Genomic DNA, 18,535 nt, shown 5'->3' on the forward strand with positions numbered 1-18,535 from the left:
CTTCTAGAAGGGCGGGCGCTTAAGCCGACGCCTCTATTCTATACTTGAACTTGGAACTACGTTTGTACCTCCGATGGCGGATGGGCTCTCCTCGGAGATACGGGGCGGCCCTCGTAACCACGGGGGATAATCGCTGCCCCCCCCAATCGTCGTCATCAACCTCATGTTGAAAGCCACATAATTTCCCCCGCTGGGTCTACGGAGCCCAGAACAAGTCATGATTTTCAGGGGCGACAACAGAATAGTTGCCGTTTAAGTAAAGCACCAGCGTATGCGAGATGTCAATCGCATGCGTGGACATTTCTCAGATAGAAAGTTTGTTCCGATCCTTCTTGTACATGTCAGGCCGAGCCGGCAAAACGGGTTTGAAACATACCAGTCAAACACGATTTCCTTGGTCGTCCGCCGCGTTTCAAAAAAATCGCCGCCGCAAAAAATCACGTGCTGGGATCACGACATCTCCAGCTCGGCTTGCGTGATTGACTACGCCAGCCGAGGCCTAGTCCCTCCTTGGCACCGGTTCCGCCCTGTCGCTCAGGTGACCCGCTTGCCCTAAGCAGCGACCTGCTGCTGGGACACCCTGACAACGGAAGAATAAAACCAGAAGATCAAAATCTGATAATGATTTCTCAGCCAGCTGCAGTATCCGCGGAGATGTCAGTCAAGGTTTTCCTAGTAGTGTCAATTCGCCTAGTAAAAGACCTGTGTCACTCGTCTCGAATAAGCAGTAGCCCGGGGAACGCTTGACAAGCACCTAGTGCTAGTGTTGAGTCTGCCGACATCATCCAGGCGGTAACACTGAACAGCCACTCCACGCACACATAGTATATCACGAACTCATCTGACTTGCGTCGGTCCGCTGTGGAACTGTTCACGACGTGATCGTATTTTAGTTCAGGGTCTCAGGGTCCGGGAGCGCGGGATGTGGCTTCTCTTAAAGAGCGGGAGGGGTTGCAGACGTATGCAATCCTTTCTTGTGGTGTAGCCAAGAATGACGATAATTGGAAGTAAATGATGCAACCAACTAGTATAGCCCTACACCGCATCGTCGGGCCACAACACCTGTCATGCATGAATCATAAGGCCGAAAGCCTTAACTTACTTCGATTGAGGATCTATAAGCAGGCAAAATAGTAAATCTAGGGCCCAAACCAAGCAAGCAGTCTTTTAACAATTTGAGTGCCTGCGATCCTGCTGCTAATCCTTTTTAATCAACCAGCGCTCCCAACTGTCCAACAATCCAAGCTAAAAAGTAAGCGAGAAAGTGCACGTTCCCTGGGGAAACAGTGGCACATAAGCCGCCCTTCCAAGAAATTCTTAAGCATATTCGAATCTAGAACGTAAAACACCAACCCCATACTCTTACATAAAAGAAAATGGGGCAGAACAATCAACCTAGAATCTCTCGCACGAGAAGCAACAAACCCATTCTCCTGCCGCTGATAAGGTTGTACTGATTAGATTGATAAGATAAGATCACTTTCCTGTCACGTATCCAAGGTTGAAATGAAACACAACAGAAAACTTAACATCCCTTCATATGCCAGGAATCTGGAACTGTCGTATCAAAGTGAATTTACTCATTCTCCGGAAGTATTATGTGATGCGGAAGATTTTCCCGAAGGGAGGTGAGGAGTGCGAGTGAGTGAATGGCTTGACACTCATGATATCGCTATTTTCCCCAAGTATATTGTGAAATGCCTTCTCCATAGAAATAATAAATTAGGCTTAGGACAAGTAAGAGAGGCACAATGGAATGTGTAGATATGTGTAGGTAAGTGTGGGAATTACAATGTAAATAAAGAAAAATCAACTCCCTCTGTAGTCACCATGATTCGAAGGGTACCAATGTGGCTAGGCAGACAGATGAGCTGCGGAGGTTGTTGCGCCCGACGTGCGCCTAGAGCCTGAGCTCTCTAGCCACATTAAGACAGGACGTGAGTCATCGAATCGTCCGACTGTGTATAGTTCTCCCTTGGTGACTCATGTCCCGATCTAGCGACGAACCCCATCGTCTCCAAGCAAACATTAGTATGCGACGATTTTTCCTCGGAAGTGACTTCAACGAATACATTGAGAAAAGCATCCAAACCCTCTATTGTCGAACACATAAAATAGTCAAAACTCTTCTACTACACTAACAATGCAATTCCAGTATAACACCCCTCATCTTTCCATGCCACCTTCTTCTCCCCATTCTTCAAGTTCACAATATACAAGCTTCCTCCCAAATCAGTAACATATACCTTCTTCCCCTTCTTGTCCAACTTCAACCCAATAGGCTCATTGAAATGCCGCGCCAGGATTTTCCTCGACTCATCCATCACCTTACCGCTATCACTAACAATCTTGACCCTATTCAGCGAACACCCCAACGGATGCTCCCCCCGATCCGTCCAATACAGAAATCCCTCCTCCTCATCTAGTTCCAAGTCAATCGGCTCTGGTAATCCTTCCAATACCAGTTCAATATCAGACCGACTCTCCGCTGTCTGGCCAGCTGGCATCTCCAAACCAGCACGGAAAATCCGGCCCTTCCCAGCCTTACTTGGCCCTTTCTGCGTCCAATACACATGTCCATTCTTTCGGTCCAATGTAATTCCCACACACCACCGGGTCATGTCTCCGCGGTGGGCGGGACTGTCAAGTGCTCCTGTCTGTACCAGCACCTCATGCCCGGACCCGTCAAACCGCACTCGATGCACGCCCATCCCTTCGCGATCGCAAAAGTACACATGCTGCGTTGTATCATCGACAACAAGCTGCTTGGGTGTATGCACTTTCCCGGCTGGGAGTAGGGTGCATATATCCTGACCATCTAGTGTGGCTGAGTGCACGGAGCCGTCATGAGTGGATGTCGACCGTCCCATGTTCGTCCAGAAGATGCGTCCTGCCGTCTGGGACACATCAATACCATCAGGGAGAGACTGGCCCATGACGATGGGGACGGGCGTGCCAGTACCAGCCCTGCCCGGCTGGAACTTCAGTATCCTCCCAGCCACAGGAATATTCTCGATATCAGGAGTATTCGCTCCCAGCCCAACATCAAGAAGGTAGAGCAGAGGCTTTTCTCCCTCCTCCTCCTTCTTCTCCCCATCCACCTCCAACTCCGGCGGATACAATCCCCCCAACCCTCCTGCCTTCCTCCCCACTCTGCCAGTCTTCACAAACTTCTCCCTCACCCAATTCACCGTCAGAATCCCATCCAGACCCCTCTCCTCCACATAATTCTCCTCAATATTAGCCACCGTATCCAACCCCACTGCATCCATCAACCGACACGGCGGCAAACTCTCTCTCTGGCCAAACATCTCCCTCCACAACAGATCAATCTCAGCTGGCTCACTCACCCCCTCCGCCAGGATTATCAGTATTTCACGCTTAATCGCCGCCCAGAGCCGATTAAATATAAAACCGGTGGACTCTTTCCTCGCCGTCACGGGGATAACCCCACACTCAGTCAGCACCCCACTTAGCATAGGGAATACCCGCTCATCTGTATCCCCGCAGGTCATGAGTTCCACGGTACGAATAGCCGGCGGCATAGTGAAGTGCATGTTGAGGAGAAGGGTTCGTCGTGACGGGGGTAGATGGGCCCCTATGAGGCGGGACTTGAAGGAGCTGCTGTTAGATGCGAGAATGCAGTCTGAGGGACTGTGAGCGTGGAGGTCGGCGAAGAGAGATTGCTTGAGAGGGAGGTTCTCGGGAATAGCTTCGATGACGAGCCAGGCTGTGGACACTGCTTCGGGGATGGAGGTGAAGGTTGAGATTTGGCCTGGAGGGGGAGGACACTTTGGGGTATGGGTAGTAAATTCGTGAAGGTGCGTTGAGACGTAGTTTCTTGCATATTCGAGAGCTGAAGGCGATGGGTCGTTGATGTGCACGCTGTAGCCGGCGGAGGAGAAGACAGCGGCCATACGGCGGCCCAGGACGCCAGCACCGATGATGACGATGGGGCGAGTTTTGGAAGGGTGGGGGATAGTTGTAGTTGTAGACATTGTATATTTTTGTTGTAGTAGATTGGACAATGAGATTTAGTAAGTAGTACAAGTGCAGATCTATGAAATAGTAGATAAATGTGTTCGATAGGGCACAGCACAGGAAAATCATCTACCTGTGGGAGGAGGACATTATATACTAAATTACCCTCTACCAGTAAGAATCCTGTCCAGTACCACGACCCAAAACTACTACTCTTCTCTTCTCCAACCTCCCAAACATCTGCTTCAAAAGGTAGTAAATAGCATATACACTCCCGATGCCGGGAAGCCGAACCCCCAAACCCATCGGACACGCCACGGAACCTCTCGGAGACCCTCGGACTCGGAACGGATACACTTCGGAGATAGTTATATGCCAGTTAGAACCAGAACCAAATTCCCATAACTAGAGCTCCACAAACCAGTCCACGTATAGTTAACCAGATTATATGGGGATACCGGTTATCGGCCCGTCCAGTATTCTAGATTGATAGTTTTGAGGAGGTTTGTTCTGTTGGTATGCCGGTTTGCCGGATGAGTTTGGGGGTGTTGGAGGGTCCTGGGTGCAGTTTAGTGTGGGATACTGAGGCCGGATTATACTGCCTTTAGAATAATAGACTTGGGGGGGTGGTGGGGGGGAAGTTGACTGACTGCAATGATGTATTGGTAAAGGAAGGAAGGAAGGAAGGCTCATCTATTCTACATCATAGGTGTTGGTAATTTCTGTATAATTTTGACATTAGGCTAGGCTCAATTCAAAAAGAAAGCACATTATATGTACTTGATTACAAAGTCACTACTGGAAGTGACGAAACTACTTAGTTTATGGGGAAGGGAAATGGTATTCAGGCCTCAGAGACAAGTAGCCGGGTGTTTACTTGTGGAGTAGCGAGGAAGTGATTTTGACGCTAGGTCTGTATAGATCAACAGCTGTATTGGCAGCTTTTATGAGTTGATGGGATTGTGATACTAATGTAGGACTGACTAGGGAAGGAAGTGAAGTTATCTTTGCTATACTAGCGATATGGTTGAATAGGAAGAAGTGGCTACTAAGCGCGGCGAAGCGGCTAAGCGGCTTTTTGATTCGGTAATTCTATGGATGCAAGAAAGAAACGTATTTTTAAAATCGAATTATTCAGCTAAGCTACTAGAACAAAAACACTTGATCTCCAGCCCTCGCCACCGCGCCCGGCATAGTCCATCCCAAACCCAACAACGCCTTCTTCATAGCCCCCACCATGGGCGGCGGCCCACACAGCAACATTTTACTGTCCGGTCCAGCAATAGGCAAATGCTTCTGAATCATCTCCGCAGTCACAAAGCCCCGGTAGCCTGTCCAATCATCCCCAGGCTTACTGAGCACATAATGCACCTGAAACCTATCCGGATGATCGCGGGCAAATTTGTCAAGCTCTGCGCGAAGCGAAATGTCCTCCTCGGTGTTGTTAGCATACAGAAGTGAGACGCGCGTATCAGTGTCTGTCGGATCCTCGCAGATGGCGCGGATAAGCTGGTACATAGGGGTGATGCCGGTTCCGCCGGCAATCATGCCGATGTGTTTGGCATACCGCGGGGAGTACTGCATGGCACCCTTGGGGCCGCGGATCTCGATGGTATCGCCCACTTTCATCTGCGCTAGGTGCTGTGTCATTGCGCCCTGTGGGTAGACTTTCACGAGGAGCTCGATGCGGCCGCGGTCGTTGTTGTTTGATACAGGGGTGTATGAGCGTGCGACGCTGGTGCCGTTGATTGTTGCACGTAGGGCAATGTGCTGTCCTGTTGGGAGGCCTAGGATGCTGTCGGGGTTTGGCAGGGCAAACACGATGTGGTATACGTGCGGGGCGATCTCTGTCTTCTGGGTCAAGGTGAAGGGTCGCCATTGTCGCGGGTCGAGAGGTTTCGGCCTCGAGATGGTGGTGACTGTCTTGGGGAGACGCATCAGATGTGCTGACTTGGATGGTCGGTGTGGTGCGTAGTGTGTGAACTCCTGCTGTACATCCAGCTTCGTCGACGCCCATAGGCCCAGGCCGACTGTGGCGGAGAATTGAACGATGCTGGAGATGCCTGCACCTAGCCAGAAGTGGCTGCTGCCATCGCTACCAGTGCCGCGTGGCAGTTGGATGAAGGAGAGCGCCGATTGCACGACCTGGAGGGCCTGTGAGGGCGTCATGCCCCGGTTATAGGCTGTTACGACGGCTGTGCCGATGAGGCCGCCAAGTCCCAGTTTGCTTGCCGTGCGCAGGATGGATCCCCATGAGGTCTTCTTCACGTCGATAGCAGCGGACTGTGACACCTGTTCAAAGGTTGGACGGTAGATCTCCACAGTTTCGGTTTGTTCCTAGACAAGTTAGAGTATGTATTGAGGTTAGGGTGAGCGTAGTACCTCAGAAGGCAGATCGCCAACAAAGTAGGGCTCTAGCTGCTCGCGCGCCTCATCCGAGTGGCCAATTTCTTCAAAAGCTTCAGTGGCATCGCTGCCGGCAACTTCAATGAGGACTTCCTTTCCACCGGGATGGTCTTCTATATACTTGGTGATATTGTAGACTGTGTCGATGGTTAACTCGAGGTTCTGCAAGGCAGGAGAGTTAAGTGATTGACCTTTGTTATGGAGGACGATCCAGAGGTCGTCAGCGGTGTTGTGCTTCTGCACTTGATCCAGAGTGAACGTCGCCATGGTGGTTTGTGTGTCGTAGGCTGTTTAATCTCGCAGAGACAGTTCATACTATATAAATATTGTCCACATCGTAAGTGTGGTGTTTCCGAACACCCGTGCACGCATAGACGGAGACCTCGGCCGAAGTTCGTGCGAGGTTAGCACGAATGTCCGGAGGTGGCCCTTAAGTGTCTCCAAGCACTAAGCAGTTATCGGAGATGTAAAGGTCAACTCTCGCCTTCAATTTGAATATAAAAGTTGTGCCTGTCAGACCAATTCTGTCTGCTGTCCTCAAGCACATTTATTCTCCACATCATGCAGTGTCATTTCTACCTCGTTGGTGACGCCGTCACCACAGCGCAGTGCCTGGAAGTCGACAGCCTCTGGAAGTTCGAAGACCTCCAACGCGCCGTCGGGGGTGTATTTCACGTCGTTCAGCCTACCGGCATGTCTTTCTACACAGCGTCCAATGATACTCTGACGACGGTGTCTGAGGTTCTCGCAGCCGCGACGAATACTACCTCCCCCGTCGGCCTGCGTATCGATGGCAACGCCGTGCAGGCACCACAAGGCCCTCCAGGCCTCCCGCTTGTTGGCAGTTTCTATGAAATCTTTCCAGACCACCTGGGTAACCACTACCGGCTGTTCCGCAAGTATGGGCCCGTGATCAAGACAACCAACATGGGTAAGACGATCTACCTGACGGACGATCCGCAAGTGGCGGCAGTGTGCTTCGCCGAGTCAGCATACATGACCAAGAAGATCAACTCTGATCATCCGCTCTGGGGCGTCAAAGATAACACAGCCATCTTCATCGGTGACACGGAGACAGAGAATTGGCGGTTGGCGCACAAGTACCTGCCGCCAGCCATGGGGCCCAAGGCAGTGCGGCACTACACGGGGCTGATGCAGGAGTGTGCGCGCAAGTCGTTACCAGTGTTCGACGAGCTGGACGCCCGCGACGAGTCTTGGAATGTCTACCAGTATATGGTGAAACTGGCATCCCAGACCATCGGCCGCTTCTCTCTCGGCAAGGATTTCGGCCACTTCAATGCCGTTGACAGCCCGCTGCACCCCATCGTCACCAACATTGCCAGTCTGCTCTCGCTCAACAAGAAAATCACAGCCCGCGGCGAATGGTATCGCCACCTGCCCTTCGGCGACCCGGCCCGCTTGCGCCACGTCCAGCACACCATCTACTCGCTGCTACAGGAGCAGGTCGACACGGTGATGGCCGAGTCCTCCAGCAGCGACGCACCCATGGCCGACGCCGCGCTGTCTGCTACCTGTGTCGTCGACTACCTGCTGCACGCGGTCGACGAGATAGGGGCGCACTTCCCGCCGCCCCTGATCCTGGCCAACATGCTGATTGTGACAGGGGCTGGTTTCACGACGACATCGGCGCTGCTGTCGTGGCTCATCTACTGCCTCGTCACGTACGAGGGTACGCAGGACCGGCTGTACGCAGAGCTGGTAGAGCATGGTATCGTGGGCGCTGCAGGCGAGCGCAACCAGACAGCCTGGACGCCGGACCTGGCACACAGTCTGCCGTACATGGACCGCTTCGTCAAGGAGACGCAGCGGCTGCACAACGCCTCCTTCCAGCCTGGCCGCACCACCAAGACCGACGTTGTCCTCCCCGGTGGCTATCGCCTCCCGCCTGACAGCGTCATTGTGCCTGCCCTGTATGCCATCCACACCAATCCCAAGATCTGGCGCGATCCCTTCCGCTTCGACCCGGATCGCTGGGACACAGACGAGGTCAAGAACCGCCACCGCTGCGCCTATGTACCGTTTGCGACGGGGCCGCGCGGCTGTATCGGTTTCAATTTTGCCCTGCTGGAGGTGAAGGTCCTGCTAGCAGAGCTGGTAAGTCGGTATGAGTTCGTACGCGACGGCCAAGAGGCCATCGATTACGATCCTGAGTTCCAGCTCATCCGGCCTTTGAACTTTTACGTTCGGGCCAAGCGCCGCGTGTGATTGACAAGGGGATTTTGTACATAGACTGATGAACAAGATGATTCGTGAATGTAAAATAGATGTTCTATGACTTTTCCAGATCAGCAAGTACGTAGTCAGCTGGCACTGTGGTAAGTTTCACGCAGGGCTTTCAGAGCCCTCGAGTACGGCCCGAAGTAACGCACGTTGGTGTCGTTGTCGCACCACTCGGAGTCTTTCTCCTCCTTCTCGAGCACAGCTATCAGTCGCTGTAAGAGGAGATCTGACTTGTGCCGCTCATCGGGTGGTATGTGATTGAGGCTTTTGAGCGTGATGGCACAGCTTACCGCATTGTGGACAAAGGCCCAGGAGCGGCACACGCTGGCTGAGTATCGGTGGAGATCGAGAAAGCTCTCGATGGCCTGCATCGCGCGCTGCACGCAATCGACAGCTACACCGGTTGGAGGGACGCCATCCAGGCCATCCAGGTAGACCCGGTCAGCTCGGCAGGTCACATACCCAAGGTGGACACCCAGCGCCAGCCGCTCGAGATGGTCCTGCAGCGAGACACATCGTCGTTTATCGGCAAGGAAGGGGGCGGCGGCGTCGCGGATGCCGTCAAGTTGGCGTTTAGATTCGTGCATTCTTTCTAAGGGATCCTGCGGGCCATTTGTGGTCTCCTGGCGTGCTTCTTCGATGATCTGATGGCAGATTGCGAAGACGCATTCCTGGAAGCTTAGACCGTCCGGTCCGTGCTTGTATGGAATCGGACAGATAGTTGCTGTGCTGAGGGGGCGATCGTATGTGAATGAGAGGAATGTGTCTTGCCAGATGAGCATCCACCTGATAATCATGTTAAAACGTACGATACACAGGGGAGGGGGCTCGATGGCATTTACCACAACCTGCTTCGCTCAAACTGCTCTGCTTCTGGCAAAGATGGAGACGCTTCATGAAGCCCGATACTCTGCGCCAACCGAATGGTTGCACCTGCCTCAGTCAGTACAAAAGCCTCGTGTAAAGAACTATATATGGAATAGTGCAGCTCTTACCCATGAGGATCCATGCACTGTTGGTATCCAGGTTGTTTCGCAGGCAGTGTCCGATCAAGGCCATGGCCTGAATTTGGTCTTGGTTGGTTTGGTAGAAGAAATTGGACATGCGCAGACACTGGAAAGACGAGCAAACTGCCCATTGTCAGCGCTTTAGCTCAAATACAACTCCCCTTACTACAGCAGTCAACTTACCAAAGACTTTGGACCGCAGATCGCGCTCCTGGATCGGATCATCCGAAAACTGGACCCCACATGCCAGGACAGCAAACAGCAGCGCCATCCAAGACGAGCTTGGCTCCTCTACCGGCGTCATCGCCTCGTTTGGCAACATCCGCTGGTCCAAGAAGGCGAACAGTGCCTGCGCAAACGCGTCGATGGCCACCAACGCCGGGTAGAACGGATAGGCCTTAGACTGATACGCCTGCCAGTAGCTGCATGTCCATTAGCATAGCGCACATTCCGTCAGAGATGGGTATAGGAAGAGGGAGCCCACCGAATCACATCTGAATCATCCGGCAGCGTCTCGCACACATCTTGCACGGTCGCCCCCGCACCCCAGAGGTTGATAAACGGGTATGCCCGCGGCATGCATTGATTGATCAAGGCGTCTTGCAGAGAGAAATCGCCCGTCATCGCCGACGTCGTCGTTGTCTGACGATAGCCCAGCGCCAGCGGCGCGTCTGCGTGTCGACCCAGGTAGATCGTTGCACCTGTAGCATCATCGATAAGATACCGACCAGGTGATCTGCTGGCAGGTCGTACGCGCATGCCGGGCAGCGGACTAGGCTGCGAGGCAGGCGTGGATGCCGTTGCTGCCGTGGCCAAGAGATCGGCCTTCAGCGAGGAGATTTGGTCCTCAATGGCCTCCAGGCGAGCAATAAGAGATACTGTGGGGCCTTTTGGAGCGGCGACTGAACTGTCGCTACCGAGGTTCCTGCAGAGCAAGTGTTAGTTTGGGGAGGGAAGATGGAGGACGGCCTCTTAGTTACGTCGAATGGAGGTTCTGAAATGGTTCCTGAGGAACATCAGTCGAGGGAAACGGGGCATGATCCTCGTTTCCGGCCTCAGAAGAAGTCGGCACACGACATAATTCAGGATGGTTGCGTTTGACACAGCTGGAGCACGGGATTTGGCCGTCGCAGCGAACCTTGCGATGTCGACAGGGAAAACAGGACCGGATTCCGCGGGTCTTGCGCTTGTTCTTTAGTAGCTCGCGCACCAGGCTGGTGTCGTAGGGATATGCGCTATCGGCCATGATGAACACCAGCTTCTACCCATCCCATGGCTTTCTGCGGTAGAAGCGAACGGAGAGTAGATTTGAAGACTGTCATTGGTGAGTGGTTGGAGACGGATGGCGTCGGAGGCACTACATACTTACCAGATGATGTCACGTGATATACAGCGTTATCAGTTGCCAGTTGACATGAGAACAAGCAAAATCACGGAAGAGTCAGAACGCTGCTTTATATCAGGGTAGGAGATGTAGTGAGTAGTAGTAGTCATCATACATTATGGCTATATCACCAACAGGCTATAAACAGAAAGTGACCTAACTGTATATCTGCAGATGTCTTGTATATGATTGGCACTAATTAATACTATTAAACTCATCAGGACTATTTTACTCCCCCATATACAGTACAATCCCCCGCATTAGATGGCATCCTTGGCCAAGGCACTACTCTCCAGTATAATAGCCTTGGGTTTGGTATAGCTGTCCTGACGAATAAACCAGAACAGTACAATAAAAATAACAAACCCACCTGTAATCAGACACATGTGGTTTATAGTTTCCGCATCTACAAGTATCAAAAGAAGAGATATAGGTGAAGGAGGGCCAGAGAGTAGGAGGTTCTTATATACTCGGAGGAAGTGAACGGTCAATGATAACAGTACGGCGTATCAGACGACTAAGCCGAAAGCGGCAAAACTAACTGCAACAGGAAATTCACAGGTCCTCGGATTACATCCGGGCTATTTACCAATCTACTAAATCTTCTAAATCATACTATATTTAATTCATGTTAGGTAATCTTTTGGAAAAGCTCTGCTGTTGTTGGTCTATAAGGATAACAAGCAATTCTCAACCGCAGGCTGGGGTAATCTAGCCCACTGCACTATATCCGGAGGCGCTCAACGTAGTATCTATGGTCTTGGCAGGGTCTTGGTCATCTGTTGAGTATTTGTTGAGAATCGAAGAAATTCAATCAGGATTTACAGAAGATCAATAGGCAGTTCCGGGCGATCCGAATCAGCAAAATATCCTTCAACGGATTCATAGGTAGTAGCCAATTCACTTCCTATTCGGTTGGGTCGGGTGCGATATCGGATAGGGTTGACGTTCGAACACCCCACCCCACAGTCCTACACTCCACGAGTCTACAGATAGGGTCCAATTCAAGCTTAATGTAGGAAAAATAAGAAAAGTAGAATAAAATAGTCTAATCATTTGTATCATGCAAGTCATTAATGTACTTGGCTTGTAAGCCGTCTTTTGCAAATCACTGCCAGTCTCCGCCAACCCTGTATGTACAGTATCTCCAATCGGAGTAGGATTGACGAGCGGCCTTTGAATTCCCAGATGTCATAAAACATAATCCTCCTTTTCCCATACCATGAGGTCTCTTTTTGAAACAATAAAATCAACAAGGCTATGTAACTCCACTCCAAATAAAACTCCCAGGTCATCGAACGCCAGTGTAGATGCAAGGTGAGAAAGAAGACAAGCGGCCTTTACTGAGCAGACGTCGTCAAGGACGTCTGAAGAGCCTGCGATAGGGCCTCCTCTTGACGTTTACGCTCCATCTCCATAAGGAACTGAGCATACTTGGAGCGAGGGTTGTGGATACCGCACTCGGTCTTCTCCTGGCCCTTCCAGCGACCAGACCGCTCATCTTCGTTCTCCTTGACTGGCTGGGTGGAATGGTAGTCACCAATGCTCTTGTAACCACGGTCGAGCAACTCGTTGTAGGGAACATCATTTTCTTGGACGTATTGCTTGACCTGCTCGAAGGTCCAGTTGGCGAGAGGGTTGATCTTGATCAGGCCAGCCTCGTCAACCTCGATGACGTCGAGGTCACCACGCTTGCCACCCTGGCTGCGACGACGTCCAGTAAGGACAGCGTGAACGTTGAGTTCGCGGTAGGCACGCTGGGCAGGCTCAACCTTGGCCACCCAGTCGTAGAACTGGTCATCCTTCTCCCAGAGACGGGCACCGTACTTCTGGGCGAACTCTTCCTCGGTCTCGAGATCCCGAGGCTTGAAGACGTGGATGTTGACCAGAGGATACTTCTGGCGGACACGGTCGACCAGATCCAGGGTCTCTTTGAAGTGGTGGAGGGTGTCGAGGAAGATGAGATCAACCATCTGGGGTCTGGGCACGTCCAGCTTGGACAGCATGTCCAGGGTCACAAGACCAGTGAGACCGAAAGCGGTGGTCTGGTAGAGGTGAGGCAGAGAGGTGACACACCATCTCAGGACGTCTGCATTTGTGTTAGTCAACTCGGCCTGGAGACGCGTGGAAGGGGCAACCCATGCTGACCTTGAGGCTCAAGAAACTGCAATTGTCTGTTGAGGAAGTTCAAGTGAGGCTTAGTGAAGACGATTTCTGGAGAGTAGTCATCACTAGAGCCACCACTGACATAGCCAGAGTCGGTGGCAGTGTCGGCAGCCTCATAGGCAGAGGGGTAGTTCTCAGATGTCTTCGCAGGCATGGTGAATGAGGAGTCGGATGACAGGGTATATGGTAGACAAGTCAATCCCAAGGACGAGCAGATGAAATACAAGCGGGTATATATGTAATGGCTCGACAGACTTGGAGGGATGACGGAAGGACTTGGAACTGATGTGGGAGGCAAGAGATGATGTAGACAGAACACAATGGAGACGACCTGACCAGTCCGATATAAAAGAAAGACAGGACAGGGGCAATCACGACATCATCGGGTCGGGGGCACCCGTTCTTCCTGCCCTCAGTCCCTCATACATGCCGGCTTATTCTGCCGTTTCTCGATCACGACATTGTCTGTGACCGCCTGCACAATTGGGCGACTGGGCTGAAAAATTTAATTTCCTCATGTCCTGGGGAAATCACGCAATACTTGCGCTTTGGGTGACTCTGCGCACCCGGATACGCTTAGCTCATCCACTGAAACAACCGCCGCAGGTGCCATTGCTGATAAATCCAGCATGGTCCACAGTGAAGTTGGAACAGTGAAGAACTTGGGCGAAGGGCATCAAAGTTCATCCGGGTCGGCAAGTCCGTGTAGCCGTTGCTCATCTTATCTTGATGAAGGCATGGTATCCCTGTTCCGGTCTGTTTTCTGGCCCCAGGGAGGTGTAGATCTAGTTGATGATTAGCGTCGGACTGGAGGAGAGGAATTGCTTAGAAAACAAACCCGGCTGATTTGAGTCAGACACTGGTAGATAACTAGATCTAGTGTCATTGTCATTGTCTTGGCGACTAGTCAGAATAGACCCTTATTTGTCATACTGAACCGATGGTGGCAGTTGGAGTGTGCTTGCTCTGCTCCATGTATCCCCCCTTCCCCAAAGATTGATATCATCGTCATCTCCATCTTTCATGTTTCTTGGGGTGGGGAAGAAGTTGGCCTGGTTCTGCCGGGCGGTGAAGGCACATGACTCGGGCTCATGTGACCGAGGGGCACGGGATCCCCCACCACGTGCGGCCGATCGGAGCTGCAGGGGAAATTCGCCGTTGAGTTCAAAGCCAGACTCTCGTTTTGACCTTGTCTAGACGCTCTCGCATCTCCCTTCTGCTTCCCGACTGCTCCAGCGTGTCGAGGGTTTTGTTCCCACCGGGTGGATTCGCCGTTGATTGCTTGAGGATCATCCGCTGCTTGCATACTCGCCCTGTGCTATCAATCTCCGTCTACCTCCGAATCCCACTTGCACCCCTCACTCACTCAACTCTCCTCTCCTCTTTTGCGCCAAAAACTCTCTAGTCCGGCACAATGGCAGCGCCCAACCCCACCAACAACGGCCGTCCAACGCGCCCGGTCTTGCGACAGACCCTGTCCAGCGCATCCTTCATCCAGGATCATCAGCAGTACAAACCCTCTGCCCCCATTCAGACCATCGGCAACGTGATTGGCAACTCTCCCGAGTCAGCGTTTGCTGCGCTGTCTGTCAAAGCTAATCCCATTAGCCCCGATCCCGAGAAGGTCACCGACAGTGGCATTATCCACAGCATCTTCAACCAACAGTCCAATGAACTGCCTACTGGAACACAGCAGCTGGTCGCTACGATCTACTACAAGTCTGCTGATCCTATCCATCCCCATCTGCACCCCGATTCCTCCCCTCATGTTGGATCGGGCCAAACTCTGCCATCACCCATGGTACCCGTAGGTTCCGCCCCGACGGTCGATATCGAGAAGATCCCACGGGAGCCTCCCGCCCCAGAGCCGGAGCCGCTTGACCATCTGTACGGCCCGTTTGTATCACAGCTTTGCCTGACCAACTTCCTTCAAATCATCGAAACCCTTCCGACCCCGTATCAGCGCACCAACACTTCGCATCGCTGCTTGGATCGTCACGACCAGCCTCGCGTCGTCGAAGTCACCTTCTCGCCTCCTCCCAACCCGGACTACCTTACCTTTGAGGACCTGCGGAAACATGAGAGCATATGGCGATTCGAGCGTGAATGGAATGTGGAGGTCGTCCTCCAGCGAGAGAGCGTCTTCCGTCGGCACAAGCGCTTGGTGGTGTTTGATATGGACAGTACATTGATCCAGAACGAGGTGATCGATGAGATTGCCAAGTTCATCGGCGTGGAGAAGGAGGTTTCGGTTCGTACCTGCTTTGCATAACGATGGCAAGGTATTGTATATACTGATATTGATGGCAGGAAATTACGGCTCGTGCTATGAACGGCGAGTTGGACTTTTCCGCATCTCTCCGGGAGCGGGTCAGTCTGCTGAAGGGTGTTCCTGCGGACGTCTTCGAGAAGCTGAAGTCCGTCATCACCATCTCTCCAGGTGCGCGTGAACTGTGCAAGGCCTTGAAGACCCTCGGCTGCAAAATGGCAGTCTTGAGTGGAGGCTTCCAGCCTCTTGCGGAGTGGCTTGCCGAACAACTTGGACTTGACTACGCGCATGCCAACCATGTATGTGATGCGACATTCGACCCATCGATAATATTCTGTATTTTCACTCAAGTACTAATCCCCTGATTAGCTCGAGATCGATCCTACGACGCAAACCCTGACCGGCAAACTGGTCCCCACATACCCCATCATCGATGCGAGCCAGAAGCGCTCGCTTCTTCACTCGATTGCCGCGGAGCATGGCATCCCTATCTCCCAAACTGTCGCTGTTGGTGACGGAGCCAATGACCTGCTCATGCTGCACGCAGCGGGACTGGGAGTCGCCTGGCGGGCCAAGAGCAAGGTGCAGCTCGAGGCACCGACTCGTCTTAATGGCGAGAGCCTCGTGGATATCCTCTACCTCCTTGGCTTGACCAAGTATGACATTTCCGAGTTGATTGCGTAGTTGAAGATGTGCTACCGAGCATCTATTACCGTGACCAAGCGATCAGTAGAAAGACACGAACACGTGCGTCTTCCACTAGTCAGCTCGGCGACAAGCATGCGGACATGTCGCCAGGTGCGTCCTCTACTACTACTCCTCCAATCCGTCATTGGAGTCCTCCCGCGCACTATTGGATAGGTTCCTTTCTTTCCGTTTCATTCCCATATCATTTCCCTATCCGTCTTTTTACACACATCTATCTCTTTTTATCTCTCTTTGGCCCCCAGGTTCTGGATTTGGCATGTGTAGACAGACCAAGCCAAACCCCAAAACCATCACGTCCCTTCCCTCACCTGCTTTTCCCTATCATGCGAATTCGAGAAGCCAAGCGGAAATAGTTTCATGCATTAGAACGATGAGCACGAGAGCGTTTACATGCGGGCGTCGGAGTAGGCAAGGAATAAACACGGGCAGGTACAAATACATACGACTACTATATGACGATGGGGCTAGCTACATACCGGACAAATTCTGAATTGATTCGAACGAATTGCGAGATCATGATGATGGCTGATGCTGATGTTGACAATATTCCCCTCTACCTGTTTTTTTATGTGAAATGGATGCATACATGTTGAATTAGTATTTTTCTATCCACGACCCTGTAGTAGATGATTGAGACAGCCAGCCCGTCCCACTCATCCCGGGCCCAGTTCCTAATGAATCCTAGCGATGCTAGTCGTAGTTGATAATGTGTGTGTGTAAGTAGACCAATTTTAAAACCAGAAGCTCGAAACAACCACAGTATAAGCCCCATTTAATGCAACCATGCGCCCATGAACCGAAAGACAAACACAAGAAATCGTACACAGCTTGAAGAGAACAGGTTAAGCTAAATCTCAACGAGTAGCCTCATCAACAGCAGCAGCAACCTTCTTCTCAGCAACAGCGTCACTAACCCCAGCGCGCCTCTTCTTCAAGACATTCTCAATGAACGCCTCACCAGCCTTGTAAGAACTGCGCACCAAAGGACCAGAAGCACAGTAGAGGAATCCCAACTCCTCAGCACGACGCTGCCAATGCTCAAACCACTTCGGATGAACATACTCATGCACAGCCATATGCCTCTTCGTCGGACGCATATACTGCCCGAAAGTGACGACATCAACATCAACAGCACGCAACTGCGCCAGCGCATGCTCCAACTGTTCCTCGGTCTCCCCGAGACCCAACATCAACGAAGACTTCGTAATAACCTCAGGATTAGCCTTCTTCGCCGCCTCCAACACAGCAATACTCTGCTTGAAGGTAGCTCTCCGATCACGAACACGGGGGGTAAGAGCCTCGACAGTCTCAATGTTATGCGCATACACATCCAGTCCCGAATTAGCCACCAGCGCCACCATATCCAGATCACCACGGTAATCACCAGTCAAACATTCAACCAGGGTGCTAGGCGCCTTGGACTTAATCTTGCGCACGGTCTCAGCGAAATGGCGCGCACCACCATCCGCGAGATCATCGCGATCCACACTCGTCAACACCACATACCCCAATCCCCAGCGAGAGATCGCCTCAGCCGTGTTCTCCGGCTCATGGGGATCCAGCGCAGCGGGCCTGCGACTCGTCTTGACACTACAGAAGCTGCAACCGCGGGTACAGGTATCGCCCATGAGCATGATGGTAGCGGTAGCGGCGGCCTTGTCGCCGCCGCCCCAGCAGTCGGAGATATTGGGACAGCGGGCTTCCTCGCAGACGGTGTGGAGATTCAGACCGCGCAAATCTTTCTTGAGGCGTTGGTAGTTCTTGGAGTCGGGGATGGGGGTTTTCAGCCAGGGTGGGAGACGGGTCATTTGCTTTTTGCGGCCGGCGGGGCCGACGAGAGCGGTTTCGAGGGCGTAGGCTTCGGAGGGATCGAGAAGGGGCGCATTGTCGTTGTTGCCGGAGACGAAGTCGCCGAAGGATGGGCCGGCGTTGAGCTTGTCTGTGAATGCGGTGCGGCGGCGTGGTTTGGGAGTGCTGGTGGCGGAGGTGGAGGAGTCGGTTGTGGCGTAGGTGCGGGTTGTGAGGATGCTGGGAGTGGATTGAGGGAAGGAGGCCCTCGTGGAGGTGTAGAGGAGCCGTAGACGGTTTGTTGATGCGGCTGCCATGTTGTGTGTTTGAGGTGAGGAGAAGAGGCAGGCGGCGGTGCTTTGGAGAAGTTGAAATGCAAGTTGGATTCCGCGGGAAAGTCGCTGATAGCCATCGGAGCTTCGGTTGCGATGCCGCCCGATTCATGACTCAGCGAGTGTTTCTGCCTGAGGTGTCGGTAATATGCTGACATATAGATGGTCCAGGAGTCCGGTCATTAACTAGTAGCAGTAGTCACTTTCTTTTATTACAAATAGCCAGCAGTGTTATATAATGCTAGTATTATAT

General features: G+C 52.3%; 7 protein-coding genes across 7 annotated transcripts; 2 read left to right on the forward strand and 5 right to left on the reverse strand.

The window, feature by feature from the left end:
- Positions 1–2,035: 2,035 nt before the first annotated feature.
- On the reverse strand, positions 2,036–4,085 carry BO83DRAFT_419758 (3-hydroxyacyl-CoA dehydrogenase family protein). The gene has a single exon (XM_025534895.1). It carries the CDS (start codon positions 3,996–3,998, stop codon positions 2,133–2,135), a length of 1,866 nt encoding a protein of 621 aa, XP_025384950.1. The 5' UTR covers positions 3,999–4,085; the 3' UTR covers positions 2,036–2,132.
- Positions 4,086–5,127: 1,042 nt separating this feature from the next.
- BO83DRAFT_367440 (uncharacterized protein) lies at positions 5,128–6,654 on the reverse strand (the record flags this gene model as incomplete). Its single annotated transcript, XM_025529759.1, has 3 exons — positions 5,128–6,318; positions 6,364–6,524; positions 6,579–6,654. 3 exons carry the CDS (start codon positions 6,652–6,654, stop codon positions 5,128–5,130), a joined length of 1,428 nt encoding a protein of 475 aa, XP_025384951.1.
- A 147-nt stretch (positions 6,655–6,801) lies between these two features.
- On the forward strand, positions 6,802–8,660 carry BO83DRAFT_114159 (cytochrome P450). The gene has a single exon (XM_025525955.1). The coding sequence runs from the start codon at positions 6,949–6,951 to the stop codon at positions 8,611–8,613; it is 1,665 nt and encodes a 554-aa protein (XP_025384952.1). The 5' UTR covers positions 6,802–6,948; the 3' UTR covers positions 8,614–8,660.
- On the reverse strand, positions 8,291–10,888 carry BO83DRAFT_367447 (Zn(II)2Cys6 transcription factor). Its single transcript, XM_025529760.1, has 6 exons — positions 10,616–10,888; positions 10,120–10,560; positions 9,819–10,057; positions 9,624–9,758; positions 9,471–9,561; positions 8,291–9,414 (listed from the first exon to the last, which is right to left on the reverse strand). Exons 1-6 carry the CDS (start codon positions 10,879–10,881, stop codon positions 8,709–8,711), a joined length of 1,878 nt encoding a protein of 625 aa, XP_025384953.1. The 5' UTR covers positions 10,882–10,888; the 3' UTR covers positions 8,291–8,708.
- A 1,471-nt stretch (positions 10,889–12,359) lies between these two features.
- On the reverse strand, positions 12,360–13,339 carry met16 (phosphoadenylyl-sulfate reductase (thioredoxin); the record flags this gene model as incomplete). Its single annotated transcript, XM_025535508.1, has 2 exons — positions 12,360–13,108; positions 13,168–13,339. 2 exons carry the CDS (start codon positions 13,337–13,339, stop codon positions 12,360–12,362), a joined length of 921 nt encoding a protein of 306 aa, XP_025384954.1.
- Positions 13,340–14,491: 1,152 nt separating this feature from the next.
- Positions 14,492–16,278, forward strand: BO83DRAFT_114183 (phosphoserine phosphatase SerB). Its single transcript, XM_025525956.1, has 3 exons — positions 14,492–15,436; positions 15,496–15,753; positions 15,824–16,278. The coding sequence occupies exons 1-3, from the start codon at positions 14,600–14,602 to the stop codon at positions 16,136–16,138; spliced, it is 1,410 nt and encodes a 469-aa protein (XP_025384955.1). The 5' UTR covers positions 14,492–14,599; the 3' UTR covers positions 16,139–16,278.
- A 472-nt stretch (positions 16,279–16,750) lies between these two features.
- On the reverse strand, positions 16,751–18,308 carry BO83DRAFT_381188 (lipoate synthase). The gene has a single exon (XM_025531934.1). The coding sequence runs from the start codon at positions 18,265–18,267 to the stop codon at positions 17,017–17,019; it is 1,251 nt and encodes a 416-aa protein (XP_025384956.1). The 5' UTR covers positions 18,268–18,308; the 3' UTR covers positions 16,751–17,016.
- Between the last annotated feature and the right edge of the window lie 227 nt (positions 18,309–18,535).

The sequence above is a fragment of the Aspergillus eucalypticola genome (assembly GCF_003184535.1).
Source record: "Aspergillus eucalypticola CBS 122712 chromosome Unknown BO83scaffold_25, whole genome shotgun sequence".
Lineage (NCBI taxonomy): Eukaryota > Fungi > Ascomycota > Eurotiomycetes > Eurotiales > Aspergillaceae > Aspergillus > Aspergillus eucalypticola.

Coding starts and splice junctions, on each gene's coding strand:
- BO83DRAFT_114183 (XM_025525956.1), top strand. CDS start 14,600: ATGGCAGCGCCCAACCCCACCAACAACGGCCGTCCAACGCGCCCGGTC. Junction 15,437..15,495: donor GCGTGGAGAAGGAGGTTTCG/GTTCGTACCTGC, acceptor TATTGATGGCAG/GAAATTACGGCTCGTGCTAT. Junction 15,754..15,823: donor ACTACGCGCATGCCAACCAT/GTATGTGATGCG, acceptor TCCCCTGATTAG/CTCGAGATCGATCCTACGAC.
- BO83DRAFT_367447 (XM_025529760.1), bottom strand. CDS start 10,881: ATGGCCGATAGCGCATATCCCTACGACACCAGCCTGGTGCGCGAGCTA. Junction 10,561..10,615: donor TTTCAGAACCTCCATTCGAC/GTAACTAAGAGG, acceptor CTTGCTCTGCAG/GAACCTCGGTAGCGACAGTT. Junction 9,415..9,470: donor TTTGAGCGAAGCAGGTTGTG/GTAAATGCCATC, acceptor CATGATTATCAG/GTGGATGCTCATCTGGCAAG.
- BO83DRAFT_419758 (XM_025534895.1), bottom strand. CDS start 3,998: ATGTCTACAACTACAACTATCCCCCACCCTTCCAAAACTCGCCCCATC.
- BO83DRAFT_381188 (XM_025531934.1), bottom strand. CDS start 18,267: ATGGCAGCCGCATCAACAAACCGTCTACGGCTCCTCTACACCTCCACG.
- BO83DRAFT_114159 (XM_025525955.1), top strand. CDS start 6,949: ATGCAGTGTCATTTCTACCTCGTTGGTGACGCCGTCACCACAGCGCAG.